The 23690-nt window shown below is 45.1% G+C and overlaps 1 protein-coding gene across 1 annotated transcript; it reads left to right on the forward strand.

Annotated features, from left to right (window-relative positions):
- Positions 1 to 23394, forward strand: LOC130699234 (uncharacterized). The gene is made up of 13 exons (XM_057521541.2): positions 1 to 1310; positions 11775 to 11912; positions 12128 to 12295; positions 15813 to 16187; positions 16320 to 16906; positions 16979 to 17342; positions 17437 to 17620; positions 17855 to 18006; positions 19482 to 19715; positions 20076 to 20166; positions 20284 to 20371; positions 20776 to 21180; positions 21690 to 23394. Exons 1-13 carry the CDS (start codon positions 942 to 944, stop codon positions 23191 to 23193), a joined length of 4659 nt encoding a protein of 1552 aa, XP_057377524.1. The 5' UTR covers positions 1 to 941; the 3' UTR covers positions 23194 to 23394.
- Positions 23395 to 23690: the final 296 nt, after the last annotated feature.

The raw sequence follows: 23690 nt of genomic DNA on the forward strand, positions 1-23690 counted from the left end.
AGCCGACCGGATGTCCAATTTTCCCATTCTCATTTCCATCGGATTTGATTGTTTTTATTTTTTTTTTCGCGTCTCTTGGTTCGTTTCCGTTTGCGCATTTCTCGCAGTTTTTTTTTTTTTCTTTAACGGACTTCGACGCTCGGTTTTTCGAAAAAAGAGGAATCCGTTCCTCACTCCACCGGCCGAAATGGTTTTTGAAGCGATTTTCGATTGTAGAATGAAGAAAGACAATTGAAACACACACGTAGATGTTCGCCATAGTAGGGAAAGAACAAAGTTAATACCACATTGCAGAAATTATTGTTTTTCTTTTGAAAACCCATATCGCCAGAGTGTCTCTGTAAATATTTGATAGGCAAGAAAAAGCTATTCGTTTTTTTTTTGTTTTTTTTTTGTTTTTGCGTCTTCGTTCTTTCCGTGTTTAAATGTGGCCGAGTGTGTAAGTGTGCGTGAGTGTTGCGTGTGAAATCGAGTGAAGTATCGCGGCAATGTTGTTTTTTGTTGTTCACTTGCCGTTTACGGCGGGTTAGTTGAAGGAAAATAAATCATTTGGAAGAACAAACAACATTAAAAAACACACACACACACACACACACAAAGAAAAGGCCGGCCGATGCCGTGGAACAGCTGTGGATTGGTCAGAGCCACGAGCAGGTCTGCTCACATCTCGTCTCGCTCTCAAGTTTTGGCTGCTGCTGGATCTGTCGAGCCCCACATCCGGCAGCAACCACCATTGGAGCGACGACGACCTTAAGGATCCCATCCGGTGCCATACGCACATCATCCCAAGCAGAACCAACTACAGTAAAAACGAGGAACATCTGCGTTTTGTTCCTTTATTTCATCTCCGTTGGTCGTCTTCCCCTTTTTCTTTTCGTGTGTGTGTGTGTGTCTGTGTCTGTGTGTGTGTGTGTGTGTTTTACTGACAGTCACGGCGGGTCATGACGTCGGTATTACAAGTCCTCACAACTGTGACGATGATCGGCTTTTTGATATGGAATTGTGTGGTGGTGGCGGCGGCAGCGTCGGCAGCTGCGGGAACGGGATCGTATCGAATCCGGTCTCGGCCGCCTGCCGGAACGACGCACCAATCGCGGTCGTCATCAACGGGCATGAGCCGCAGCAGCGGCGCAGGCAACAGCAATTGGCAAGACGTTTATATCGCTGGTTTTTTGGCGCTGAGCGACCACGAAATCGAGGCGCCGCTGGGCCAGGGGGTCATGCCGGCCATCACGCTGGCCCTCCGCCATTTGGCCAACAGCACCTTCCTCCACGACTACCGACTGCGTCTCCTCTACAACGACACGCAGGTACTGCCCCAACAGCGTTCATCCATCTTCTACTCAATGATCCATTTTTGCTCTTCTTTTTCTCGCGTCATTTGATGATGATGACGCTGATGGAAAGCGATACCTTTGCCCTCCCAGAGGGTGCTCCATCACGCAAAACTTGTTATATATATATATATATATATAAAGAAGAACATGAAGCTCGCAACAATAACGAGAGAAAAAAAAAAAAACACATCTCGAATGAGAAGAAGGGGGTAGATTTCGTTCAACTAGCGCCGTGATACCGAACGCAGAGATCTGATTTCTTTAGGGAGTCGTCAGTCAATTTTAACCAGCTCTTTTTGTTTTTTGTTTTTTTTACTGGGCCATCCAGGGGGAGAGAGATAGAGTCTATTACCCATTTGCTTTTTCATCAGCTCAAGTCATCTCATCTTCATCCCATCTTGTCTACGACTTACCTTCCAAATAGAGCACCTTTTGCCTTTTGTTTTCTTTCTTTTTTTTTTTTTTTTTTTTTTTTTTTTGTTGGATAGAATTGCAATAAAGAAAACAAAGCGTTAGTGGCTGCCATTCGAAACTTGTTTGGCTAGAAAGAAAAATAAAAGGGGCCGTTTTTTTTATTTGATCGTCTCGTCTTCGTAGTCGGGACCCAAGTGTATCAACATTTTTTTTTGAGGCAGTCCATTTTCAAAATGAATGAATTCCGGCAACAAGTTGGCCATTGCCACAACTTATGGAGCGAATCGGGGCTTCTTGTTTGGACGGACGGCGAGAAAAAATGATAGACGGCCATGCACACACGTAAAAAAGAGATGCAATTCAAAGAGACACAACAACCATTGGCATCCGGATGTTATAGAAAAGCAACGTTTCGTTTCATTCTTCAATAAGTTGTGTTTTGGGAGTCTGAAAGACGCACATGTTGTGCGATGTTTTATTGTTTGCATCAAAATTGAATGGCTGTGGCTCTTGTTTATTGTGCACATCGTGATTAGAATTTGCAAATCAATTTTTTATGGAACATAGCGAACCCGGGCGAATCCATTTGAAACAGCCGAGCCCATCCTTGATTTTGTTGCGAATCGATCGGACATTTTTTTTTTTTTGTTGTATTCGTCCATCATTTGAATTCCGTTCACACCCCAACGGCTCTTTGCCCTATCCATTCACTTTATTGTTGATTATTCAAATGGTGTGAGATGAAACTCCCGTTTTTCCAATAGCACTCGATTGAAACGTGAATTCTTTTGAATGTCTGGGTCAGTTATTTTTTTTTGTCTCCCAAAAACGACCTCTTCATATGCAAATTCAGGGCACCTCGATGTTACGACCAGCACCGCTCCAGTGCTTCTACCATTGCCTTTCCCTCTCTTTTTTTAACGTTTGGTGTTTGATTTTTGATGTAGAGATAATGCTATCCGACGTTTAGTTTCGATCCCTCCTCTTCACTTGTTTGAAAAGGACCAATCCAAAGAGTTTTTCAAGACAAGAAAAAAGAAACTTTACGAAAGGGATTTTGTTGTTTAGTGTGTGTGTGTGTGTGTGTGGGAGGGAGAGAGAGAGACTCGCTTCGTTCCCTCGTTGCTACGCCCTCTGAATTGATCCGCTGCTTTCCATTTTCAGTGAGTGTGTGTATGCATGTGAAAAGAGTGGAGGAGGACCAGCGCCTCCCACCCGTATCGACTGATTAAAAAAAAAAAGCAGGTTTTTTTTTTTCAGGCGTTTCACTATGCAAACGAGTGCAGGTGAATAAAGATAAGCTCACGCTCTCTTGTCATGCAGATTCTCTTTTCATTTTTTTGTATAATCACCTCTTCTAATTGGCCAATTGTTAAGACAATTTGGTGGGAAAATCGCGTTAAAAAAAAAAAAAAAACGGAAAAATGAAATGGATTTGATCGGGAAAAATGAGAGGAAAAAGGGAGTACGTGAAATTGAATCGGTGGCAGTGGACGTGACGATGGATGACATGGCTGGGTTGGTGTGTGTGTATGTATGAATTGGATTATGATCAAAGCGTCCAGCAAACATGACCGCGCCTCTTTGCGGATGGATCAGCTTTCTCTGCCAAGTCCGGATGTCTTGAGAAAATATTTATTCGACGAGCGTGAGCCAACCGACACGACACTAATCGATCGTCACGAGTTGGGACACGGACACGCGGAGAGCGATGGATCTGTGAGCTTGCACGGATCCCCCCTCTGTTTCTAGTCGTGACCTATTGCTCCTCTTGTACGTGTGTGTATTTTCTCTCGTCGTGACCCCCTGCCCAACTGTACCCGACAATGAATAAGCGAAGCTATCGAAAGTCAAATGTCAGGGTAAAGCAGCGCCAAAGTCCATCAGCCAATGGACAATGAAACCCGAACTGGCTGTTTGGATTGATAACGTGGCATATGCCGTACCCCACCCCCCCCCCCCCCCCTCCCATCCTATTGATGCGGGCCCAACTCTGAATTGACTTGGCGTCGCCATTTACAGCACAACTGTGCACAATAGTTTGTTTCTTCTTTGTTTTATTTTTTATTTTTTGCAAGTTTTCACATCGTGCGGGGTAGTGGGAGTTGTGCAACGCCCCTCGTCTCTCACCATTTTTTTTTCGAGGTCGGGGAGGGTTTCTTCTTGCGTTTTGCTCCATCGATCGAGCATTTTCTCCGCATGTTGATTCAGCTCTGTGGCGGCTGCTGCAGCCCGTCTTCTTACCTTGCGCAGGAGACGAGCATTTGCATTGACGATGGGACTACCTGTATGCTCCTAGACAATAAGATGCGCAATATCTGAAGGAAGGCCAAACTTGGCATAATAACTTATTGCGAGTTTGGGGGCCGTTTTGCGTCATGCCAAAGTCTCGTAAACTTTGTGATTATGATCAGAATAACTTGGCAGGCTCCTTCTACACACGTTTGTAACGTTTGGTCGTCATAGTTGGCCAGCGTCTCTTTGACCAAAAGGGCCGACCCCCTTTGTCGTCTTTCCCCTCTCCATCTCATTATCATGGCCATGAGTCTTATAGACCGAAAGGACGGGCTGCCCAGTAGAATAAGGGGGGAACGTTTGTTGTTTTTTTTTTTTTTTGTTTGTTTTTTTTTTCTTATTTTTATACGAAACGTCTTTTGGAACAAAAAAAACAAACAAAAAAACAAAGAAAGAATAAATTTGAGGGTGTCATGGTGCCGAGTTTGATTGGCCCATCAGCCACAGCCGCCGGCACTTGACGCAACTAAAATATCTTGGACCGAAGGGCTGATGCCAAATCAATAGTCGACTTTATCCTGCGGGCTATACCCGAAAGTGTTCTCGAATTCAGGCCGGGCCAAAGAAGAGATGATCCATCAAGAAGCAGCCACAGTAGCGCACACACACACACACACACACACACACGTACACGTTTGCACAAACATCATGTCAATTTCTTTCTTTTATTTTGTTCATTCGCGTGGTCGATGATGATCCATCTCTTTTTCGCTCTCTTCACCCAATGCTCTTCACTCATTCCTTCCGGCTTCTCTTATATCAGGTTATGGCACCGCCCCTCCCTTTTTTTTTCTCTCTCTCTCTCTCTCGCATGGCGGAAATCCGAAAGCGGAATAAGATGGATGCAATGTACTTTTGCAGCCAAAAAAAAAAGAATGACGTTAATGCGCATTCTTCCGCTTTGATTGTTAGCCATTGAAGATATTGTATAAGCAAAGTTTTACATGTCATTTTGGGCCCATCCCCTCTCGCGTGCCATCTCCTCGTTGTCGCTTCGGCGGATGGCCTTTCTAGGAAAACGGTGACGTCAAACTTGGCCCAAAAGGTAGAACTGACCGCGACGAATATTATTCAATCTAGACGCTGGAATAAGAGAGGAGCTCAGCTAAACATTCGAGACGCATAAAAAGCTACCTGTGATTTCTCTTTTTCTCTTGGCCGGTCTTTTCTTTTCTTTTTTTTTTTTTTTCTACGTAAATTTAAAAAGGAATTGAAGAAATGAATAAATAGAAAAAGAAAGACGAGGGGGTGAGCATGGAACTAGGTTAGGTTAAGCTCTCTATGATCCCCCCCCCCCCTCCCCCACCGTACACTACCGCAACAGCTTTTGGCATTGCATTTCAGATTAGAAGACGGCCAGCAGATCCTTTTTTTTTTTTTTTTTTGTATTTTTATGTTGTTGTCTGTCGAGTCGGTCACTGGCTAAAAAATCTGTCGCATTGGCCGTCCAAGACAAAAGGACGGGAAACTGTGTCAGCGCAGCGGAACGGCTAATAAACGTGAAGGACGTGAAAGAGACAATAGAACAAGGATCCTCCTCCTCTCTCTCTCCCATTGCCTTGTTGTGTGTGTGTGTGTGTGTGTGTTCGATCTTGTTTCGTTGCATCGGACTGGAGGTGGTCCATTTTGCGACTTTTATTTTTGATGAAAAACAGTTAGTTGCATTGCAAAACGTTTCAGCTTAAGTTGATCCGGATTGGGATTGACTTTATGCGTTTCGAGACGATAACAAAAAAAAAAAAAAAGGAGATGCAAGTCGGCTTTCTTTTGGCCATATACGCCGGCCATCAATACATCATTTTCTGATGGTTATGCTATCGCCTATCGTGGCAAGGGGGAGGAATGGGCGGATGGAGGTGGGTCGCTTCTACTCCATCAAGAATGTAACATAGGGCGGACACGGACAAGCAAGGAAGCCAAACACGGCCAATAGCACCAGGTTCTCCAAGTGGCAAAAATGAGTGCCGAAAAAAAAGAAAAAAAAATAACATAGGCGGCTACATGCTGGGGGTGTTAGGTGATGAAGCGGAAACCGGAAGAAACGTATTTTTGGTTTTGGTTTTGGTTTTTTTTCTTCCTCCGAAGTAATGAATCACAGTTGTGCCACAATCTTCTGGCAATCGAGTTGGCGACCTTTTCCCTAAAAAAAGAAAACACATCAATAAATAAGTAAATAGCAACTAAATTGATGAACATTGGAAGCCAAATATGTTTTTGGTGTGTATCGTTTCTCTGTCCTCTTGTTCAATTCCATTGATTCTCTGCCCATCTTTTTTTTTTTTTTTTTTTTTGGCATGGCTTGGCAGAGTCTGGCCAACATCCACGAAGCTTTCACGTCGACTGTCTTACACTAGTTCTTTTAAAGAACGCCGTATTCATTGGCTCTCACCAATCCCTCGCTTTCGTGACCACCTTCCGTTACACTTTTTGATTTGATTCAAAAAAAAAAAAAAAATAAGTTTGTCGATCGATGTTTGTTTTTTTTTTTTTTTATGCCGCGGTTTTGGCGATGTTTGTGGGAAGAATTGAAACATTTTCATAGGATGGCATAGCAGCTAGATGACTACGACAGGTATCTGAAGTAGAGGGAGAGGGGGAGGATGAAAGCGATTGCGACCTAGTGGGGAAAGCCAGAAAAAAAAAAAATTCATTTTCAAACGTGAATCGATTGGAAGATTGGAATGGAATTGGAACGAAATTGAAACGTTTCGCAAAAAAAGAAAGAAGGAAATTGGGATAGCAAGAAGCTTCAATCTGTTTCTCCTCTGCGAAGAATTCGTTTGATTAATGCACACACTTGACAAAGTAGACAGTTCTACGGCCTATTCTAAAGTTGTTCAAATTGCGCGCGCTACCCGGCCCGAAGAAGCAGCAAAACAAGAAACGCTAGTTGTGACAGGCCCGACTTGATTAAAGCACTCCGACTTGCACAAGATTTTACCTCATTTCTCCCCCCCCCCCCCCCCTGGAGCAATAATATTTACATGAAACTTTTCCCTCTTTTGGATTATGCTGTGCTGCATAGTTGAGTCTCTCGTCTCTTTGCAGTTTTCATTTATAGAGAGACGAGGGCAAAGCCGCTTATCAAGCGATTCCGCCATCATTCCGTCTATTTTCTCGTACGGCCAAGACGAACATCCAAGTTCCTTTTCATATGACGCACGTCGCAAATAAAGTTTTCACTTGTATCTTACGGGCGCGCTAACAAAATTCGTGGGCCGCTCGTTTTCGTGTACGTGCCCGTCCCGTTCACCTCCCCTTTTTGATCAGAGAAAAAGAAAAAAACAAAACAAACAATGTAAGAGAATACAGCATATCATTATCATCGGATGATGGATTTGCGCCCATCCATTCTTTTTTCGAGCATCTGTTCAAGTACGATTGAGTCGCTTGCCGAACCAACTACTTAACCTAAAAATATTGTCTGCGATGTTGCAGAATAAGAGGCCATAGAACACGGGGGAGGGTGGGTGCTGTGTAGCTACCCCGGCCCATGTGTGTTTCTCATTGCGAGATGAGCAGGGAATGCGGGTTGGGGCATGTCGAATCAAAGATGAAAAGAGCGTCCAAGTCCAGCAGGGTCGTCGTCGCTACACTGTCTACGTAATACATTTGACGGCGTTATGGAACGAGAGCGAGAGAGAGATGAGGGCGAGTGATACACCTTATCCAACGTCCAGTCCCCATTCCGGCGCTGCCTTTTAGTGCACGCCTATAAACTAAGATATGAATGTTGTCGGCTGTGTGTGTGTACGTGATGATGTGAGAGAAGAAGAAGAAGAAGAAAAAAAAAAAAAAAAAAAAATCTAATATAAGGTGGCAATAGCGTATCGCGTAGCTCCTCTATCTGTTTATTACATTGGGAGGACGAGCAGAGGAAATCCCTCCTTGCTAGATTCACTTGTGATCCTTTCGTCTGCAAAAGAAGAGAAAGCATCGAACAAGGAGGAGCCAATGTGCTGAAAAGCGTTTGGAAAAAAATAGATAGACTGGTTACATATCAAAAGGATGTCGAGCGCTACGTGTCTGTGTGTGTGTGTGTGTCTGATGCAGAGGCGTCGTTTCCTTTTCATTCATTTCACTCTGCTGGATCGAATTCAAGTTGCCGCTCCTATATATCTGAGCCCCGTATGTACGCATGGCCAATAACAACGGCATCGTAAGGCGACATAAGCACATTTCACGTGCGTCCCCCCCTTTCTTTCATTTTTTTTTTTTTTAAGCTAAAATATGTTGGAAGCTCTGCAGATGTTTGTCGGCATATTCAAAAAAAAAAAAAAAAAAAAATGGCACGACACGTTTCTTTTTCAAGTTTCGACTCCCCAAAGTGTCGGCTTTCTTTAGACGTTCTATTGTCATCGGCTTCTTTCTCCCTTGAACTTGATCTATTTTTTTTGTTGTTGTTTTGTTTTCTATATATTCACGTTTTGCTGCAAGAATGAAAGGGGCAGATCCGAAAGCTTTTCGGCCTTTCAATCAGCGGTGGCAATGGGCCTATTCGGCTATAGACTTGTGCTTGAGCGAAATAGTTTGTTGTCATACGTGCCAATCGGCGATATGAATTGACGATCTAACCTGCTTGTCTGTTTTTCTTCCTTTTCTTTGGCGAGACACAACTCAGTTATGCGCACTGTGAAACGATAGCCATGACGTTAGGCTGTGTATAGAGAAGCAAAAGAATGAAGCAATCGATTTTTGCCAAACTGCAGTGGCATTGAAGAAAAGTTTTTGGCTTTAGAAACGAAAGTTTGGAGCTGGAAAAGAGGCGGCACTGGTGGTGCGGAACACCCTCTTTTCATTTTATTTTTTTTTTTTTTACAGTATATATATATATATCTCTCTTTTCTGGATTCTGAATAAAATGCTCATTTCATTCCGGCTAAATTGGCCAGCTGCGTAGAGAGAGAGGCTTCGTGTGCAGAATAGCAAAGAGGGGATCTCACAGCAGGCAATGATAGTCGCATTTTTTTTTTTTTTTCAAAAAACAAAAAACAAAACAAACTATTTCCTTAATAAAAAACAAACAAAGAAAACACATTTTATTTCTCTTGTTCTTACGTCGATCGTCTGTTCTATTATGCACAATGGGCCGGCATTAGCTAGAGTTATTTCCTTTTTTTTTTTTTTTTTTTTTTTTTAAACTCTACATCGATATCGATATAGGCGTGTCTTGAATTGGATTTTTTTTTTTACCCCCTCAGTTTCTCGCGACGCCGCTCCTACTTTCAACATTTGAAATTTGCATACAAAAAAAAAAAAAAATAAAATAAAGAGCCCCCGAAAAAAAAACAAAAAAAACATGCAGGGATCCACTCTCGCATATCAAAGTTGTAGATCTAAACACAACATTGAGAAAAGAATATTAGACGATGCCACGCGCCTTTCGCTATGGCATCCCATCATAACATAGTAGTATATGTACTGCCACTGCTAGTGCCACACTACCATAACAACTATAGTGGTGGTGGTGGTGGTAGTATCCCGCGACGGATTTATTAGATCAATTCTTTCTTCTTTTTTTTTTTTTTTTTTTCAGTCACATGCTCCTCTTTTGAACTTAAATGACGTGCATCCCTCCCCCCACCGAAAGTCTTCATTTCTGTTCGGATCTCATCTGTCCGCGATTTTTGTTTCCTATTTGTTTTGTTTGGATTTGCCAAGGTTTAATCGTACCTTTTGTTTTGTTTTGTTTTGATTAGCTTTGCACGGGCTTGACATAGATTTGGACCGTCTTGTATTCCAGTGAGATTTTCCCTTGGACTCGGGGATTGTTCGTGATCAGATTCCGTCCTTTTCTCGTTTGTTTCTTTGGCATTTTTTCGCATCGCCGCGGGTTTCCTACACAAGGAGAAAGATCCCCCCCCCGTCCTTATGGCGGCAGCGACATCTGTCCGTCTCCAAATCTCTCCCTCAGCCCGATTCGCTTTCTGAAGCAACACGCACGATTGGTTTTTTTTTTTTTTTTTCTTCTTCTTTTTTTCTGCCCAAAAATAAGAAGGGAATCCTTATTATTATTATTATTTTTTTTTTTTTCATCGTTTAGCTTTTATTTGTGTAAAAAAAAAGTTTATTTCAAAAGAGAGAGAGAGCAAAAGAGCACCAGCAGTGCCACACAGTCTCTGGAGGCTCTTACGCAGTATAGCGTTAGCCCTACAGGCCGAAGCTCTGCGGCCGGGACTTTTCTTTTTTTTTTTTTTTTTTTTTTTTTTTTCTTCTTCTTTTTTCTCGATGCTGATTTCGCGGCCGCTCAGGTCGTTCTATGGATGGATATTAAAATATCGATCCGTTATTTTTCGCCCTTTATGGATGAGGCACACCATCAGTGCACGTGCCATTTGCGCGTCCATAACCGCCGTCCTGTTTTTTTGTTTTTTTTTTTCTTAAATTCTTGTTCACTCCAAAAAAATGGAATCGCCGTCCAACAGACACGAAAGAAAAAAAGTTTCACGTATTGCCTTCGTTTTTTGTTTTTTTTTGAGAAAACCACAAACCGTTTGCGCTGCTCATTTGACAGTCCCCTCCTTTTTGGTGCGCTCGAACGCGTCCGTGCTAGCCGATGGTGGGGAAACGGGTTGATAGGGTTGGCAATGTCGCATGGGCCTGGCAAGGTTCTCTGCCTAATCTCTCCGAAAAGTACGACAGAAAAGAAACGAAAAAATTGATGGCCAAAAGTAGAAATGAAGTGTGTTGCTTTGTTTTTGTTTTTATGTCTCGTCGTTGAGTATAGGAAGACGACCGGGCGGCCGTAAAAGCATGTGTGCCCGTTTGGACTCGGATGAGGCAGCAAATCATACACCGACGAGCTCTCTCGGCCTCTAATGGATGTCTGCGAGGTTATTACGAAGACCCCCCGTGAAAACAACAAAAAAAAAACGAAAATAAACGTTAACGGCCGTGTGTGTGTGTGTGTGTGTGTGTGTGGCAAAGCGTCGCTGAAATTGAATGGCCAAATATGTTTTTCTTTTTTGTTTACTCGTTGGGATCGAACGAAAAAAAGAAAATGGCCGTTTGAATTGCTCGTCGCCTTTACAAGATCAGTACGTTAAGAGTTTCCCCTTTTTTATTTTGGCGACTGGTTGAATGGCGCCTTTTGTCGAGTGTGAAAAGCACTCGACGCTTTTAAGTCGATTGATCAGAAAAACCAATTTTATTTTTATTTTTTTTTTCCCCTCCTTTCGCGTTCTTTCAATTTAGATCAGACTGTCATCAATTCAATAGAAAAAAAAAAAAAAAAAAAAAAAAAGGCAGCCCGAGTTTTCTATTGACCGTTTCTTTCAACGCCAACTGGTGTCTTCTTATCACGTACACTCGGCTTCTTTCTTGAAAGACTTGCATGTGACGTTGCGCATTTTTGATTTCAGGATTATTTTTTTCTAGTTTTTTTTTTTTTTTTTTTTTTTTTTTTTTAGTTTGGCAGGATTTGGGATTTTCCCATCGTGCTCCAGCACTTGCCCGTTCTAAGGGGAAGGGGGGACGTAGAAGGTGTCAGTCAGCGTAACATTTGACGTGTTGATAGGATTCGCTGCTCGTGGCAGATCCTCTTTTGCTCTCGTGAAAATCTCTTTTCTGCCCGATGAACCTCTCGACTTTTTCTTTCTTTCTTGTTTTTTTCTGTGAAGGGTTTTTGCGTACATTAATGTAAAAAAAAAGACGCCATCGTTGCCATGGCAACCGACCTATAGATTTTTTTAATGGCCTTACCTGAAATGCCTTGTTTTGTTTTTGCAGTGCAGCGCCTCTGTGGGGATGAAGGCCTTCTTCGACATGATGGACAAGGATCCGCGCAAAGTCATGATCCTCGGCGGCTCCTGCACTTCCGTCACCGACTCGATCGCCAAGACGTCCAAACACTGGCGCATCCCCGTGGTAATTGAATTCATTCAATTTCTACGTTTCTCTTTTTTCTGACGTGGCAACCGCGAGGCCATTGGACGACCCGCGTTGCCTTGGCCACCCTTTCTTGCCACTCTGATGAATCCATTTTGTTTTTTTTTTGTTTTTTTTTTTTTTTTTTTTTTTTTTTTCATTTTCCGTCTATTAAACGTAAAATGTTGGACGAATGGGATTGCTGACGTCATCAGCTGTCGTACGCCGACACGCACCCGATGTTTACGCGAAAGAGCTACCCGAATTTCTTCCGGATCGTGCCCAGCGAGAACGCCTTCAACGCGCCACGCGTCAAACTCCTCCAGGCCTTCAACTGGACCCGCGTCGGCACCCTCTACCAGAACGAGCCGAGATTCGCCCTGGTAAGTCTTCACTTTCTGCATTTTTTTTATATATTTTTTTTTTTTTTTTTGACGATTAAAACTCATTAAAGCCGATCAACGCTGTCCAACCTATTCATCATTCTCTGTGCCAAACGCCAACCCCCCTTCTTTCTTTTTACATGTGTATTCTCACCGAGACTGTGTGTGTTTAACAAGCCGTGTATAAGGCCATTAGCAAGGAAAAGCCAAAAGAAAGAGAAAAGGAGATAAAAAAAACAAAAACAAAACAAAACAAATTGTTGGCTTCAGTCCCGTGTCTTGTCCCGCGTGATGTCGCACGATCGTGATGGATAGCCAGTTCATATCTCGTTCTAGTCCATGCAGTCGCTTTACTATTGCCAGTTGATGGATGAGAAATCATTTTCTTTTTCCTTGCCTTTCTTCCGTTCTGGTTATGACGATGCCGACGGCTATAAGTTAGCCAACGTTATCAATAGATCGATTCAATCGACAACCCGCTCGAACGATTATGACTATTTGGCTTTGCTCGCCCGAAATGCTTTTTCCTCGTCAAAGAGATCATATTTTTTTTGTTTTTTTTTTTTATATATATATTCTCGTTTGTTTTTGGGAGCTCTCCGAGGCGGTTAGGGGAGGAGGGGGGGGGGGGGAGGAGAGGTTAATCGTTGACTGATCCTGTCCGTTCGGTTTGACATTTCCGTAAACACAAAACGTACGTCTTTTGTCTTTATGGCGCGACGTCGAAATGGCCATGCCCAACTGACCGTTCGACCTCTGCCTTGCCCCTATGTGTTTCGCCTTTACTCTCTCTCTCTCTGCTGTGTGTTATGAGCACACGAATAACTGCGGATGGCTGGACAACTGCAGAACTCGTGTCGCAGTCGTCGATATTGTTTTCGCTTCAAAAGAGCTTTTGGGCGTGCTGTGCCTGTGCTACATCGATTAGATGGACGGTCTACGTACTAGGACGGAGCAACATTTTTCCTCGCAAATCATTTGTTTTTCCATTGGCGAAAATGATGGAGAGAAAACGTTATGAATGGGGGGGGGGGGACGCAAAATAAAAAAAAAAGAAAGGAAGGTCGTCTTTTGCAATAACTTGGCCGCCTTACTGTCGCCATTGCCGCCCGCCTTACTGTCGCCATTGCCGCCCGCCTATTGCCAGTATAGATCAATGGCAACGAATATATATATAAAAAAAAAAAATAAAATATATATATATAAGAAAGAAGATGATAGCAAAGACTCTTGCTATTCGGGATGCGAGTGCGTGTGAGGTACGTTCCGTGACGCAGGGCAATAATCAATTCGAGAAGAGAAAACAAAATAGATGTTGTTGTTGTTGCCAGATTTCGTTCGAAGCGACAACCCAAACTAACGGCATCAAATCGCAATAGAACAACAAAACAAACCAAAAAGCAAAAAATCTATTTGAAATTTCATAAAGGACGATGCAAGAAAAAAAAAAAAAAAGAAGGGATGAAAGGTGACATTAGTATTGAAGCAGCCAACGATGCCGACAGCGTATGATGATATCATCATTTGGCATCTCAACGTGACGTCAGTGCCTTCTTTTCTTTTGGCCATTTTACATAGGCGCACGGGCTGCCCTAACCGCACTGCTCTTCGGTAACGTGAGCGGATTATGCGGCCGCGTTCGCCCACCTGCCGGCCGTCATTTTTTTTTTAAAGATCTTTCTTCGCTCACCACTCGACGGTGGGAAGCAAAAAACTCTCCTCTTAATTGCAGCTATCGTAATCTATATGTAGGTTTCAAGATGAAGCGATCCTAGCGCCACGTCATTCTCCCTGCCACTTGATTGTTTTTGTTTCTTTCCGGAGAGGAGGGGGGGGGGGAGGGGTAGTACAACCTACGACCGTGTTCATTACCTTGGCATTGTCTATGCCGCCTGATTTGATTGTCTATCTCTCCCTGTACAGTCCGTCGCTGGATATTAGGAGCGGGGGGGGGGGCATCTCTCACGACTCTAATCATATCCCTCCTCCTGTTGCTAACGAACTACGCCGGCCCGTGGAGGCGGGTTGGCTTTTGCTCATCATTTTTTTTTTTTTTTTTTTTTTGTTTTGTTTTCGTTTCGGTGGTTGTTATTGTATCTGTTTTCTCATCTCATCTTTCACGTAGAGCGTATAATGTGATAGAGGTTAGTTTGCGACGGCCCAAATAAAGCGACACATTCACTTGATTGCTTCTCTTTCATTCGGGCCGACTCTCCTTCCTCTCGCCGTTCGACGTTCGCAAATGTCAAACCCCCCCCAAAAAAAACTCTGCGCCATTTTTATTTTTATCTACGTCCATTAAGTAACGAGAAGATGACCAAAAGAAACGCTTGATGTGATTCCGCTCGGTCTTACGGTCGTACCCTGACTTTGATATATCCTCTTCATTTTGGCCAGCCGCACGGTTCGCACACACAAAACGGGACGTGAAGCGAAGACTGAACGCCGTTCTTTATCATAAAGATGATGCACCTCGTGCTCCTTTTTTCTTTCTTTCTCTCACACGCGTCCTCTTGTTGAATAGAAAAAGAAATAGCATTGCTTTGTTATTGGCAGTGAAGATTCGATTTGCAAAGGCCAAGCTTGGCAAGTCTGGGGAAGGGGGGAGGTTATCTTGCGGGCAACTCGCCCTTATTTTATATACCTGGACATTTTTGTTTTTCTATCTCCCTTTACTTTGTTTTGATTTGATATGATTTGATTTGATTTGATTTTTTTTTTTTTTTTGGGGGGGGGGGGGTTGACATTGATCGCAAAAAAAATGCACGATGCAAAGAGAAAGTTAAACGGCCAATACTGCGGCTGGTTTTTACCCTGTTGAAAACGGATCGTTTGGATCGAGTGCCAGACACAGACGGATGGCAGGCGGGCGGGAGGGAATATGGGATTGCGAGCCGGATCGATGACTGGGGCGAACGGTAGTAATACGACCATAAGATAAAAAAAAAAAAAAAAAAAAAAGTATAAGCTTGGATATACAGGGAGGCAAAGTATGTAATGCCGCTATGCGTTTGCGTCTAAGTAGAAGACATTTCTGGCTTTCTGATGGCCATGTTGTTGTTGTTGTTGTTTATTTCGCCAGCGTTTTCTCTCGCCCTTCCTTTTTCCTCTGTCGCCCTTTTCTCATTTCCCTCCTGAGATGAGATCGCAATGATGCACTAGTCACGATCTTATTGAGTTTGGTCGTCACGTCGCGCGACGGCCGTCAATCCAGTTACGCCCGCCTTTGGACGTGTGTGTCTGTGTGTGTTGTTGTTGCAGTCGCATTTTGTTCATCGTCTTTTCACCTACTCCGACTACACACACACACACACACGAAAACGACATTGCCGTTGCTCGGCGTGATTCAATTGTCTTACGTTTTCTGGTGCATTGACTTTCCTTACGGCCGTACTGTCGAGTGCCATTTTCGTTTCGAATGAAGCGCTTCATTAACGTTGACGACGATAACAAAACATGTTGAACGTAACACGTAACACATTTGGATTTTTTTTTTTTTTTTTTCTTTGAAATGTAGGCGCATAACGGACTGGTGTCGCTGCTGGACAGCGCCGGGATCGAGCTGACCGAGTCGCAGGGCTTCGTCAACGACCTGACGCAGCCGCTGGCCAAATTGATGGAGAAGGACGTGCGCATCATCCTGGCCAGTTTCAACGCCACCTGGGCCCGCCGCGTCTTTTGCGCCGTCTCGCGCATCAACCTCTACGGCGGCCGCTACCAGTGGATCCTGGCCGGCCCGCGCCAGGAGCGATGGTGGATGTCGCAAGCCGAGGACCAACAGGATCCCGCCGTCAATTGCACATCGTACGAGATCCTGGCCGCGCTCGAAGGAGCTTTCGTCGTCGACGTCTTACCTCTGACCAGCTCCAAACAAGTCACCATTTCCGGATTGGTTAGTCCGCCATTTTGCATCTCGTCCCAATTTTTTTTTTTTTTTTTTTTTTTTTTTTTTTTCTCAATTGAATGGATGAGACGCTGGGATAGAAATGAATGACGTGTTGACGTGATTTGATCAAACCGACAGACGGCCGAGGAGTACGAGAAACAGTACAACAAGGAGCGAGGCGATTCGTATTCGCAATTCCACGGCTACGCTTACGACGCCGTGTGGACGGCGGCGCAGACGGTCAAGACGGTCATTCACAAGTTGCACGAGAGGAACAGGATGGCCAAAGCTGCAGCGTCGTCGTCCAGTTCGAGGCAACGGCAGCAGTTGCGCCACTGGAGCCTGCGCAATTTCACTTACAGAGATCCGGGATGGGAGAAGCTGTTGCTGGACGCGTTGCGGAGCGTCGACTTCAACGGTGTGACGGGCCGGATCAAATTCGAGGAGAACGAACGGAGCGGGCGGCTGACGGTGAAGCAGATCGTCGGTGCCCACGAGGTGCCCGTGGCCGAGTACGAGAACGCCAGCGACACGCTCTTCCTCAACGAGTCGGCCATCTCGTGGATGTCGGAGAGCAAACAGCCGCCGCGCGACCGGACCATCCAAACGATCGAGCCGTCGCGCATCAGCATCCCCGTCTTTGCCACGTTGACCATCGTCGCCGCCATCGGCATCGTCCTCGCCTCCTCTTTCCTCGCCGTCAACATCCGATTCAGGAATCAGAGGTAGCGTCACATGGAGTTTACGTTTTTGGGCCCGTTTTTCACTTGCGTGTTTAAACGTCCCGCCTGTTCCAGGTACATCAAAATGTCGAGCCCTTACCTCAACAACATGATCATCATCGGCTGCCTCCTGACGTACACGAGCGTCATCCTCCTGGGACTGGACTCGCACCTGACGAGCGAGTCGGCCCTGCCCGTCATCTGCACGGCCCGCATCTGGACGCTCATGGCCGGCTTCACCCTGGCCTTCGGCTCCATGTTCTCCAAAACGTGGCGCGTCCACTCGATCTTCACCGACGTCAAACTCAACAAGAAGGCCATCAAGGACTACCAGCTCTTTATGGTCGTCGGCGTCCTCCTCACCATCGACATCGCCATCCTCACCACCTGGCAGATCATTGACCCGTTTTACCGCGAGACCAAGCTCCTCGAGCCCTACGTAAGTTTCTCTCATTTCGACTCTTTGTCCGCCTTTCGCATCAAATTTCACAAAATTGTATCGCCTTTCTTTCTTTTTCCGAACATTTCAACAGCCGCATCCCAGTCAGGACAACGCGGAAATCCGGCCGGAGAACGAGTACTGCCAGAGTAATCACATGACCATTTTCGTCTCATCCATCTACGCCTACAAAGGACTCTTGATGGCGTTCGGTTGCTTCTTGGCGTGGGAGACGCGTAATGTCAACATACCTGCTTTGAACGACTCGAAATACATTGGTTAGTGATTGAACGAAAAGAGAGAGAGAGAGAGAGCCCGGCGTGTGGCCTTTTTACGTTCAAAAATGCCATGCATTTTTCAACGTTTTGATTGTTGTTTGGGATTTGTCACGGCCGTTGCCACGACAACCACTATCCAACCTGTATGCGTTTTAAGCTTATTGTAAACGTTCTCATTGTTTTCCTCTTTCTTTTTTTTTTTTTTTTTTTTTTCTTGCTTGCAAATCGTTACAGGTATGAGCGTGTACAACGTGGTCATCATGTGCGTGATTGGCGGTGCCGTTTCCTTCATCCTGGAGGACGAGCAGGACGTTTCCTACGTCATCATATCGATCTTTATCGTTTTCTGCACGACGGGCACCCTCTGTCTCGTCTTCGTTCCCAAGGTAACCCCAACCGTTCACTACAAGTTCTTTTTCCCTCCCTTGTTTCTCTTCGTTCCACATGTCGTGCGGAAACTCGGCTCATCATTCCGCGGCGCAGTCACTCCATTTAAGTTTTTATCCGTTCGCCCACTATCGTTTTTGTTTTTCTTCTTTTCTTCTTCCGTCGCATCTCCAGGGGGTTGCCCGTCAAGAGGAATGGTTGAGGAACGAATGGGGCATGTACATACATACACAGTATAAATACCGATAGCGATACTCAGTACACAATGTACTAGGAAGTAGAGGGACGGGAGGAAACAGGAAGTGTGTGTGGCGGCTATCGAGCACGCTATACATCTAGTGCTCCAACTATTACCCATGCATATTGAATGCGACATGCAAACGCACTCTTGCCGACTCTCCTTGTCAGCCCACCCCCCCCCCCCCCCCCATTCTTTAACCCAACAACACTGCCTAGTTATTGTTACGGTAGAAAGCACCCGAGTTTCATTTCTTCCGCCTCTCGGCATGTACATGTTGTATCATATCATTTTTTTTTCTTTCCTCGTGGTTCAATTACCCTTCATGTGCCCATTGGCTTCATTCGGGAGGTCTTGCATTAGACTGCGTTGGCAATCAAATGGGAGAATCGCTGTTGTAAATCATTGAGTATGGTTGATATTTATAGAAAGAAAGAAAGAAAAAAAAAATAGTTTGACTATTAATAGAAAATACCCGCGTAGTTTTATTCTTCCATTGCGTGCAGCTAAAGCTTTTTTTCTTTTTTTCTTTTTTTTTTTTTTTCATTCGTGTGAGGCTAAGAAGAGCAGCTGCGGATGGGAAAGCCCCGGGTTGCGGAATGTGCTGTTCTTTGGGTTGCTATTCTGTTAAAAAAAAAAAAAATAAGAACCTACTCAGAGAGGCGGAGAAGGGGGGCGACATCATTACCATTGAATTGAATTACGGCTGGTGCCTCCTTTTCTAACACGCTCCTTTGCTTCTCCCCTTTCCTCCCGTCTCTCTTTTCTCTCTTACTCTCTTTGAATAATGGAGCGTCGACGACGTGGATGTAGCCTCGCGCGTCGGATGCAACGACCAAGCGTCCGACGAGGCAAACAGCGGAAAAAATGAAATTTCTCTTTTTTTTTTTTTTCTTCCTCTGTTGCCAAACTTTTTTTTTTCTTCCACTTTCTTTTTTCCTTGAGAGTATCTCTGTGCTGCGTACACGTTTGGTTGCATTAGCGTTGTCACGCACACAAAGAGACACCCTCTTCAAAAACTGGGGGGGGGGGATGTTGTCCTCGTTTTCAATCAGACTGGCATCATGGGCGACGTGCGTGTCTCGGGATCCGTTCGATGGCCATTTTTTTTTTTTTTTTTTTTTTTTTTTTTTGTATTCGATGCGCGTCGTGTTTTTTTATTTTTTTTTTTTTTTTCCCCTGCGTCGACCGAGTGACATTGTCGCTGATTGGCATCGCTTCCTTCTTTTTGCGCAGCTGATCGAGTTGCGGAGGAATCCGCAGGGGACGATCGAGAAACGCGGCGTCCGATCGACGGTGAAACCGCAGCTGCCGGGCGGCAAATACGGCGCAGGAGGAGGCGGAAGTGGCGTCGCTAGGCAGAACAAGAGCGCTGCTAATCAAAATCGCGAGACGAGCCTGCAGTACAAGAGCAAGACGCGCAACGCCAAACTGCGCAAGGAGTTGCGCAACCTCGACGACCAAATTCAAGTAAATCATTTTCCTATTTTTGTTTCGTCTTGTATTCATCGACATTTTGATGGGCTACCGTTTGCCATCCTTACCCTCGTTTCATTTTACAGTCGAGTCTTTTTATTTCATTCATCCAGGCAAGGTAAATTGTATGCAGGATTAAACGAGATGATCCGATTGATTTATTTAAACAAAACAAAACAAAAAAACAAGAAATACTGTGCAACATCTCGAGTAGTTTGGTCGGGAATGACGAGGAGCAAATGCTTTCCTCGATCTCTCCACTTGCTAGCATCGAAAACTTTCATGACATGCAACTTAATTCCGGCTCTTCTTCTTCGTTGCTTCTCGTTTTTTTTGTTTTTTTTTTCTTGACAGAAACTTTTGGAACAACTTGGAGAAGATAACGATTCGCTGGCAAAGGATGGACCTTCGTTCACCTATTCAAAAATCGATTCAGACTGCAGGGGTACAGTGCTACGTAATTCATATTGATTATTGACATTTTGTGTTTCACGTTTGTCTCTTGTTTGATTGCTTTGATTTCCATGAATGCGACGCAAACATTTGGCCATGAATCGTGCAGTACCGTCTGTCAGCGGAGCTGATACCATGTCGCTCAGTTCGCTAATATCTTCGCCCGAGCCGACATCCACCTCACCGCATCACGCAAAGTAATTCCAGGAAACAAGAGGGGCAAAACGCAGTTCGTTTTTGTCTTCTCTTTCTCCTACTTCTCTCGTCCCTCCTTTGTACTGTTTACGCTCGGCGGGGCGTCACCGTCACAGTTTCTTGGTCTTCTTCTTTTCTTGATGACTAGCATGGAAAATTGTAATGATCTATCATGACATTGTGTCTCGCTACACGCTCGATAGCACCAGAGCGCCGAGTGTAAAAACGAACTTGGCTGTTAGCGTTGGCTCGTGCTGTGCCCCTCTACTTGTCCAAATGCTGGACTTTGGTCTCGGCAGCACGTTCATTTGATTAAGATCATTAACGAGACAGACTTTAATGGCTTCTATGTTCTCTTGTGTTCGTATGGTTCCCTGCCGCTCTTTTTTCGTGCGTGCGTGCGTAGGGAGAACGGAGGCAAGGGAGTTCGCAGTGGACATCATCAGGAGCTGCAGCAACAACAGTCGGTGGCCCAGTCGACGTCCAGTGGCTCTGGCAGCGGATCGACCGCGCCAGCGACGACGAGCGTGGCCATGTGGACGGCCATCAGCAACCCGCTCCTGCTCATCAGTCACGTCCTCAAGCGCTCGATGGATCTGCAGCCAACCGGCGCTGCCACCAATAATGAATCGATGATGGTCCAATGCGATGAGACGTCATCGGCACAGCAGGCGGCCGACGACAACCCGTCCAGAGGAGTCAACGCCTGCTGCGAGTGCGTCAGCGTCGAGCGACACGCTGAACCGGCCAATGTGGACTGGCAGAATCAAACAATAGATCAGGCCGCCCCATTTATTTCCAGCAACAGCAGGTATGATGCACGCAAATGCACACTCTGGAACCCCCCCCCCCTTACTTTACTTTGTTGTGATGTCTGTCTATGTATGTTGTGTCTCTCTCTCTCTCTCTCTCTCTCAATAATGCAGTTTGATGCAGAGAGGAATAAGGAAGGAGAACGAGTGAAACTGTCATCTATTGTATTCTCGGCTCGATTCCATATATTATTAGCCACTGCCATTGTAGAGAGTATATACACGTACACGTACGACGTGTTTCACGAAACATCGATTGCCACATGTAGCCTTTACAGTGCTAACTTAACATATTGGGATTGATGTGCTGGGGATCTGTCCAAGAAGCCCAAAAGGGCCTACGACCCATTTGTTTTCATGACTAATCCCTTAGCTCTCGCTTTTATTTTTTTTTTTTTTTTTTTTTTTTTTTTCATTTTGTTTTTTGTTTTTGTTTTGCAATTTGATGGATTTCCCTTTTTTTTGTTTTTTTTTTTCGCTTTTCTTGGTCGACGCTGGCGCCATCAAGGGACGCAATGGAATTGGACGAACTAGACGGCAATGGCACCTCTCTGTTAATGGTGAAGAAAGACGCCAAAGACGGAAGAGAAGAAGAAATAGATAAAGACGAGGAAGAGAGTGGAAACATTTTGAGGCTGATGGCTAAACCGACAACGCCGCACCAATCTCCGGCCGGATCCTTCATTTCCAACCTGTCAGGCGACCGTTCCGGCATTGGCGGCGGCGGCGGAATGCAGTCGGATTCGCCATTCGATGAATGGGCCGCTGGTCCACAAGTCCACAAGAGCTCGGGCTCGGTCTCGCGTTGCGCTTGCCATCATTCATCCGGCTCGGGATTGGGGGTCAGCGGGGCGGCCAGAAGACGACGTTGCCAAATGATGGAGAGCTTGAGTCTGACTGAAATCCGGTCGTCGCCCATTACGGGCAATGGCACGTCTTTGTCATCCGAATTCGAGCCCATCCATAACCGAAGTCTTTCGGTTCAAGGCACGATGGCAACGCGATCTCGTCTCTCTCCTTATTCGGTCGATTGCAAAACTGGAGCACCTTACGGCCACCAGCAGGAACACAGCCGGAGCGATTCTTCGTTCAATTACGAATCGAACATGTCCGAAGTGGATCCGGCCAACAAGCTCGTCAACTACTTCGAGTACCGCTCCTTGGAGAGCATCACCTCGCCGACCATCAGCGACACGACCATCAGCCAGCAGGACGACGACGCCAATGATGACGAAGTAGATGAGGAAGAAGAAGAAGAAGAAGCCAATTCCACTCGCGTCAATTTTGACGAAGGTTCCACCTTCACCTCGCCCAGAGAGGAAGACCTGGTCGTTATCGAAGACGGTCTCTACTCGTTGCCAATGGCCATCACGGACATGAACAGTTCGCAAACGGTGATGGTCGTCAACGGAGTTGATAAAAGCTCGTCTTCGCCCGAAGAAACGAGACTTACACCTTCGCCGGCCACGACACCTGTCAAGACCAGTTGCACTGGCAGCTCCCCCAGTCTTCCCAGTCCGAATGTGACGAGCGCAACAACAACAACGACGACGACGACGGCGTGTAACGTTACGTTCACCAGCACACCGTGTCGCTCATCATCGACGTCCAGCAAAGGGTCCAGAGGATCAACCAGTGGCAAAAGCAAGTCGCAATCGACGCGTGATCGACGGAGAAGAGCACAAGGCAACAACAAATTGAACAGCAATGAGGACGTCAGCGGCCGTTCGAGTAAGCCAACTCAGCAGGGAAGTGAGCAGCGTACGCAGCAGCCCGCAATCGAACACTCTGATTGGAGTATTCTTCCCATTTTCAAGCAACTCATCGTTCAGAAGCAACTGGAAAGTGGCGGTGGTTGCCATTCGCAGCCGATCAGCGGCGTCAGCGACGATGAGAGGATAACGACGAAGACGACGACGAAATCAGCTATCGAAGATATTGACGAAGATCACCGCCAAATGTCCTCGTGTCCTAATCTTTCTATCAAGTGTGATGTTGTCGAGTATTTTTAGTTGATTGAGAACCTTTACCAAAACAATGTCGCCCTTGTAACTGTCGTTTTTCAAACGCTATCAAAACAGCAACTAAAACATGCTAATTATATCCCAAATCTCTACTTGACTGTTGATCTCTCCTCGCACACACATTCCATCTCCGATTGTGTATATCATCGTGTGTCAAATACCCAAATATATATATCTATGAATTATGAAGCGATCGACTGTTTGTTCTATTCGTTTTTCGCAACACCCTATCCGGCTATCGAGTTTTAGTTGAACACTCCCCCAAACCAAACACGAAGCTGATTTTTGCGATCCTCGTTGAATTTTGAATCGAAATAATAAATGTTGAACTATTTCTAGAATTTCTCAAAAAACGATAAAGTTCAAAGCGTACGAGAAAACCAATTACTGAACTGAAATCAGCGTTCAATTTTATTCATACCGTGTGATTTTTGTCGAATTTCAAGAGATGTCCATTTTGACCGATTTTGACAAAAGTGAGAAGG

The sequence above is a fragment of the Daphnia carinata genome, chromosome 7 (genome assembly GCF_022539665.2).
Source record: "Daphnia carinata strain CSIRO-1 chromosome 7, CSIRO_AGI_Dcar_HiC_V3, whole genome shotgun sequence".
Taxonomy (NCBI): Eukaryota; Metazoa; Arthropoda; class Branchiopoda; order Diplostraca; family Daphniidae; genus Daphnia; species Daphnia carinata.